The 7610-nt window shown below is 38.5% G+C and overlaps 1 protein-coding gene across 2 annotated transcripts; it reads right to left on the reverse strand.

The window, feature by feature from the left end:
- Positions 1 to 927: 927 nt before the first annotated feature.
- On the reverse strand, positions 928 to 7387 carry LOC132029911 (pentatricopeptide repeat-containing protein At5g24830-like). Of its 2 annotated transcripts, XM_059419317.1 has the most exons (7): positions 7347 to 7387; positions 7118 to 7210; positions 6910 to 7032; positions 2591 to 4169; positions 1935 to 2004; positions 1560 to 1618; positions 928 to 1082 (listed from the first exon to the last, which is right to left on the reverse strand). In XM_059419317.1, the coding sequence occupies exons 2-4, from the start codon at positions 7120 to 7122 to the stop codon at positions 2747 to 2749; spliced, it is 1551 nt and encodes a 516-aa protein (XP_059275300.1). In that variant the 5' UTR covers positions 7123 to 7210; positions 7347 to 7387; the 3' UTR covers positions 928 to 1082; positions 1560 to 1618; positions 1935 to 2004; positions 2591 to 2746. The 2 variants fall into 2 exon arrangements, with proteins under 2 accessions (XP_059275300.1, XP_059275301.1); XM_059419318.1 differs by lacking the exons at positions 6910 to 7032; positions 7118 to 7210; positions 7347 to 7387 and adding an exon at positions 6016 to 6373 and having other exon boundaries at positions 1560 to 4169.
- Between the last annotated feature and the right edge of the window lie 223 nt (positions 7388 to 7610).

Below are 7610 nucleotides of genomic sequence, written 5' to 3' on the forward strand. Positions count from 1 at the left end.
AACCAACCAAATGAACTGCTAAGTCCCTACAGATGTACAGAGTTCAAAAGAAAGGAAAACTTGTCTATAACCATACTCATGGAGAGGGACCAGCAATGTCAAGTGAATTTGCGAAGAAAGAAAGATGGATTTAAAAGTCTGGTCTGATATTCCTGTGTAGTATTGGGATCAAATACTTCTAGAAAAATAAGGAGAACTATCACAATCAAAGGCAATGAAAATGAGTTGAAGTGGATAGAATGATTGATCAATTAAGGTCAAAGGACGAGAATTAAAACTAATCTATCTGTATGAATATTCAAATATTATTATGGAATCTAAAGGGCCTGAATGACCACAATAAAATTCATAGTAAAGGGTATTTTAAGGAAGTGGCAGCCCACGGTGTTCTGCATTTATAAGTCGATGTAGAGTCACAATGGCATGCTTTTATTCCAAGAGAATGACCAGAGTTACTTAAACACTGAGAGAATGTTTTGTAGTTTCTATGAGGCAGGTTATCCCAATAACGCATTTGTGTAATGTAGTTATGAATGCTGAAATGATGATTTTACAATGTTTTTAAGGTTCGCATATAGACAGTAAATCTAAATCCTACATCAGTGGGATGAGTAGAAAATGCAAGAAAGAAGTAGCTAGACAGGTCGCGGATTTCAATCTTGTAAGATTCATATCGGCAAGGAAAAATAGTTGGGAGAAACCATGATCATCTCGATGGAGCTTTCAGAATTTATCAATGACATTAGGACCTTACCAAAAGATAGACAAGTCCGAGACTTCACCCCCTGAGTGGGGCCTAAACCTGACTACAGGTGTTTGCCACTAACATGTTTATCAGATGCGACATGTAATCATGAGGAGCTCAAACTACTTTAGTTTTCATGTTTGTGCATCTATTCAAAGACAGAGGAAGACACGCTGAAGACCTACCCAAAATGTAATACTTCATGATTGCAACATGTAATCATGAAGAGCTCAAACCAAGTTCTGCTGGTCAATACATCTTGATCATCTCCTGGTGGACTTGAACTTGTATTCACAAGGTAACATGATTAAATCACTAAATCCAGCAGTAGAACATTCTGAAAAGAAATATCCATATAACCATTAGCATATTAACAGACAAAAAGGCAGCATATGACATATCGACTTCAAACTATTTCTCCACTCTACAAAGGCATATGCTATATCCAATATTAAGTGGCATGCAGCAAAGCCGGTAGTGACAATTCTCGTATGGAGTTTTATTTAGCTCGCTCCTCTAACAATTAAGAAGTTTTTTCCAGAATGAATGACATCAAAAGTTCAGAGCAAAGAAATTATGTGGTTAAAGATTGAGATTAACCTTAAGGTTTCGGAAAGAACGGACCACCGAAAAAAGTGAGAAGCTACAAAGTTATGATATCAATTTTTCTCTCAAAAGAGAAAAAAGCACAGCATGGACAGTCAATTTGGTTTAGAATCTTAAACTTACTGACATAAACTGGAAAAACAACCCATAAACAGAATAGCCAGTAGTCTTTATATTACGAATTAAGTTTCCTTAGTAGAGGACTGACCACACAATTTGACAGAACGATATGCTGCAATTACTGTTTCACCCTGCACTCACTTCCACCTGCAAAGAACGCATAATAATATTGTTGTAAAGCATATTTGTGGAGAGAGAAAAGATGAAGTTAGGAAAATTACTATTGAGGAAATGACAGCGCAGTTCCCTAAGTTTGGATCATTTCTCTTTTTTCTTATTCGTAATCCCAAAAGCAAGGAGTCTAATGACACAACTAAGGCAGCTTCTTGGACAACATAACTTTCCCTTTTGTCCTTCCCAAGATGATACGGGAATCCCCATTTTCTGGTTCTCATTTTACACTTCCAGTTCTCCAGAAAAGGTGCCCCGCTTAGCATTATAATTCAGTAATTCTACAGCCTACCTTTTCTCTTTGTTTTTAGATCAGAAAGACAGGATCCAGCTGTTGATGAGTGATGAGTTCTCTTTCTTCGCTGTTTTTTTTGGGTGGAAAAAAAAATAATGGAGAAGCAACATCTCTTTTTGGTTAGGACAAAAATCATCTGCATGCATTTAAAAGCTATTGAAATGAGATTAGATGCCAAAATTCCAGATATCGCAGCAATTGTGCCTCATACTGGAATGGCAATCAGGGTTTTAACTTCTTATACAGAAACGGATGAAGGCAAAAATGTTGGAGAAACTCCAAAAGGGTGAGGCCAGACATGTTGGAGAACTCCGGTAGGCAATCAACAATAACTATGCCTTAGTCTCAAACAGTTGGGGTCCTCACAGACCACGTTACTCCAATAAGCAATCAATACAATTTAATTATCCTTAGTTGGCAATGAAGGTCCAAAAGAGAGATGGCGAATATTCTCTTCTTTTTTTTTTTTCTTTTTTGAAACTGAGAGATGGCGAATATTCTTCTAGAAATTAACAGCGAGATATGCTGCCAAGAGAGTTTAAATCGAAAAGGCTAAAGTAAAACTGTAATTAAACTAACATTACATTGCATTCCAAAAGGCTGAAGTAAGAGCACACAAACCAAAAGGCTAAAGTAACAGCACACAAACATACCTCCGGGAGACTAAGACAGCTCTTGCTACAAGCGCAACGCTTCTGGAGCTAAAATCTGTCAGCCAACCACTGCAAAAGCCTGAAGAAGCTTTCTCTTCTGGAATAAATACATATAGAGTAGCCCTTAACTTCACAACAATTCCTGGGGAAGCATTCTCATCTAGGCATTGTCACTAACCACTTTTGATAAAGGTCAAAGACTTTATCAAATTCTCTCATTTTGCAATATCTTTTCATGAGTACTAGAAAGGGAACATGATCAATTGCTAAACCAGATGCCAGTAACTTGCCAAAGAGCTTGTCTGCCTCTGTCATCATACCTTGTAGACAATACCACTTAAGTAGTTCCGTGTAAGTAATTACATCTGGCTGACAACCTTTTCTCAACATTTCATCATGTAGCTTGAGTGCTGAGCGGATCAGGCCAAAATTACAAGCAGCACCGATCAACAGATTGTAAGTAACTGAATCACGGGTAAGACCATATAAAAGTATCTCTTTCTCCAAGGACAGAGCTGCAAAAAGATTTCCTGACTTTATCTGTGCATAAATTAATGCATTATATGTAAATGTGTTTGGCAGAACACCATTTGCAACCATTTTGTCTCTAATATATGAAGCTTTTTGTATATCTCCACATCTTCCATAACCATCAATTATAACATTCCAAACAAGTGGTTCAGGTATAATGGAATTCTCTAACATGTAATCAAGGAAACAATTGGCTCTATCAATCTCCCTGTTAATACATAGGGCCTGTATTATCATTTTGTACGTAATTTGATCTGGGATGACGCCCATTCTTGTTATAATATCATATATATAACAAGCATCGCTGGTCTTTCCTATTTTACAAAGTGCTCCAACAATAGTGTTGTAAGAATAAACATCTGGAACGAAACCAAGCTTTAGCATTTCACAACAATACTTATATGCAGTGCCCACGTCACGGCTCATACAGAATCCATGGACAACAACATTGTAAGAAACTTTATCAACTTTCATACCCTCTTTTAACATCCTCTCCCAAAAAGCAAGAGCTTGATTAGTATCTCCATTTTTAAAGCAGCCATCCATCATTATGGTTGATGTAATCAAGTCTGAGCTCCCCCCCTCATAGTTTTTGCTTAGTAGTTTATGAAAAAGCTTTTTCGCCTCCTCCATCAAGCCTTTCTTACAAAGCGCATGAACAAGGATGTTACAAGTAACTCTGTTTGGTATAATTCCATGATTGGCCATGGTAGAAAAGGTATTTAGAGCTTTATCGACATCTTTCATGAGACAATAACCCCTTATTAAGGAGTTGTACGTAGCACAAGAGGGAGAAGGACCCTTATATAACATACCTCTTACAATCCATTCTGCCTTCTCCAATTCACCGTTTTTGCAGAGTCCATTGATGAGGTAATTATGTGTGATAACATCAGGAACAATACTATTCTGTATCATGTTGCACCAAAGAGATAAAGCTGCTCCCAGTTTACCATCCAGACACATAGCTCTAATACCAAATGCATCTTTACTGAAATTTATTTCCAAGGTGCAGTTACTAATGCCTTCAGCCGAGGATATTCTTTCCCTGCAAAATTCACGTGATTTCCTCGGAGAATTATTTTTTTTAGAATGAAAAGGAATTGGCTAAATATGTTAATAATGTGGCTGCTGGCTTCCCTCCCTCTCCCTCTCTCTCTGCAGGTGGGTATGTGTGTGTTCGCGTCTGCAAACAGTAGCAGGTCCGAACCAGATCTCTTTCGGCGAAGAGCCAGACATGCGCAGGCGCGTGAGCACCCGTACAGACAGATTTCCGGCATTATTTCCACCTCTAGTGCACGCTGATCTAGAAAAGGCGTATGACAAGGTCCCGAGAGAGGTGCTATGTGCTATGGAGATGCTTGGAGGCTAAAGGTGTACCCGTAGAATACACTAGGGCGATTAAGGACATGTACAGTGGAGCCAAGAGCCGGGTAAGGACAGTGAGAGGAGACTCGGAGCACTTCCCAGTCGTGATGGGTTGCACCAGGATCAGCTCTTAGACTGATTTGCCTTGGTGATGGATGAATTGACGCGCAGTATTCAAGGAGAGGTGTCCTGGTGTATGTTATTTGCATATGACATTGTACTGATTGACGAGACTCGCGGAGGAGTTAACGCTAGGTTGGAAGTTTGGAAACAGACTCTAGAATTTAAAGGGTCCAGGTGGAGCAGGACCAAAACCGAGTACTTGGAGTGCAAGTTTAGTGATGTAACACATGAGGTTGGTGTAGAAGTGAGGCTTGATACACAGGTCATCCCTAAGAGAGGAAGTTTCAGGCATCTGGAGTAGCCTCTGTGGTGGACAAGATGAAGGAAGCGAGGCTGAGATAGTTCCGGCATGTGAAGAGGAGACGCACAGAGGTGTGAGAGGTTGGCAGTGGTGGATGTAAAGAGAGGTAGAGGCAGGCTGAAGAAGCATTGAGGAGAGGTGATCAAATAGGGCATGGTTCATCTTCAGCTTACCGAGGACATGACCCTAGATAGATAGACATGGAGGTCGAGGATTATGGTAGAAGGCTAGAAGGTAGTTAAGTGTTGCCGTGCTCTCCAGCGGGATAGGCTTGATGGGTAGCTAGTATAGCATTATTCTCTTAGTTTCTTGTCCTTCGATTTCTGCTACTACCTGTTGTTTCTTGTGCTTGGTTAACGCATTTTTTTTTGCTCTAAATGTTATGTTACACTTTCTCTATTACTTGCTATGCCTTATTTCCTTCTGTATTGTCGTTTTCAAACTGCCTTGTTATGTGCTACTTGAGCCGAGGATCTTTCGAAAACTGCCTCTCTATCTCCATGAGGTAGGGGTAAGGTCTGCGTAGACTCTACCCTACTGGAAAGAAAAGCAAATCTAAGGGCTATCTTTAGCATAAATAGCATGGTTAATTATAGAATAGCATGATGGCCGTAAGAAGATCATAAATAAGGTAAATAGTCTGGAGTGGATGTCTAGATCAGGGTGTCGGCATCACACATATAGCATGTGTGCCGTGAGTGAGAGGGTGGTCGTAGATCAGCCCTCAGCTCTTCTTTCGATCTTCTCTCATATTTAATGACTTTGTCCTCAGAACGAAATGTGGAAGCGTGAAATCTGGGAAAGGGACTTATACAGAACCACTCTTCCATGAGCCCTCTCCTCCCGAACCAAATCTCATAGAAACTAGTCAGGATGAAACTTCCCTCGAGAATGTCTCTCGCATTGTTAGTTTGACAACACTACAGATTTATCTCCTTGTCAATCATCATTGGGCGCTTGCTTCAAGAATCTGATTGATAGCTGCTTGTAATATTAAATTTAGTTCTTGAATTATCCTTTCTTTTACATTTTGGATTCAGTGACATGATTTAAGCAGATAAAGCCCATAGTTATAAGTATAACTTAATACAGTTTTGTTAACCTTTATTAGTGTTGAACATAAGGAGCATGAAACCCAATATTCGCTTGCAAACTCTGTGAACTAGGAAATAAATATTTTGATGAGCATTTTTTTGGGTTCATTTCATAGATTCCCATCCTTCAAAATGATTAATTGCCCAGCCTATGCAGAAAGACTGAGAAATGACAGAAGAAAACAAATGTTCCCTCTGGTCTGCAATACAAGCTAGCACATCATCAATCAATCACCACAAGAACTCATGTTGACAACTACTTTGACCAAATTCAGAATTATTCTCATATCCAAATCCTTGTGATACTCAGTATGCAATCATAAGCCCACTTGAAATCATCAATAATAGAACTACCAGAAAGGGATTTTTTTTCTGGGGAAACTTACATAAATATACCCTTCGGCCATCTACACTACCTATACACTTCGGCTGTATAGGTAGTGTATAGGTATGTACATTATATGTATATTGTATAGTATATGTACATTTAGTATAAACTATACACTAACTATACACTGCGTACATATTTTGTAAACTCGGTGGCCTCAGGGTACAATTTCCTAACCTGTATAGGTAGTGTATAGGTATGTACATTATATGTATACTGTATAGTATATGTACATTTAGTATAAACTATACACTACCTATACACTGCGTACATATTTTGTAAACTCGGTGGCCTCAGGGTACAATTACCTAACCTGTATAGGTAGTGTATAGGTATGTACATTATATGTATACTGTATAGTATATGTACATTTAGTATAAACTATACACTACCTATACACTGCGTACATATTTTGTAAACTCGATGGCCTCAGGGTACAATTACCTAAGTTTCCCAAATTAAAAAGTCGACCTTACTAATTCAAAAATAAATTCAGACAAATTTTGGAACAAACCTCATACACTTGAGACGATCCAAACTATGCTTTAACATGGCATCCAACACGTTGAAACCTACTTCTCCATTCGAATTGTTCCCCTTAGACGACCAATTCACACTTTGCACTACATTATCTTGTCTACACATAATAATTATCAACTTTTAGTTGGAAAAAAAAAAGTGTGAAATATAAGCATTATAAGTATGTAATGGAATAATCATACCTCATGTGGATAACATCTAAGTTAGGTTTTGAGCTGAATAAATGGGCAAAAGCGTGAATAATGCGATCTTTAATGGCGTCTACGGATTGAAAACTGCCGTTAAGTATCCGAAGAAGAAATTGAGATTCCTCCGAGACAACAAGTAATAGCTGGAAAAAACAATAATAAGGAGGAGAATGAATAAGAATATGATTTATTGAATGAATTTAGAGATTAATGGAGGACTTACGGGCTGCATTTGGAATGGATGGCCGGATAGAGTCGCCGATGAAAGACGGCGGATTGGAAAGTAGAGACTAATTAGGGAGCCCTTTAAGGAGTCGTTTGGTACACCTGATAAACTCGAATATTAAACTATAAAATGAAGCTCAAAGTATGAGCGGCTAAGTTCTCAAACTACCCACGGTTCAGTCGAAATCTTATTATAGTCCAATCATATTCTTATACTGTTAAGAAATTAGATTTACTGTTTATCTTCCTTTAGAGCTTAATA

The sequence above is a fragment of the Lycium ferocissimum genome, chromosome 9 (genome assembly GCF_029784015.1).
Source record: "Lycium ferocissimum isolate CSIRO_LF1 chromosome 9, AGI_CSIRO_Lferr_CH_V1, whole genome shotgun sequence".
Taxonomy (NCBI): Eukaryota; Viridiplantae; Streptophyta; class Magnoliopsida; order Solanales; family Solanaceae; genus Lycium; species Lycium ferocissimum.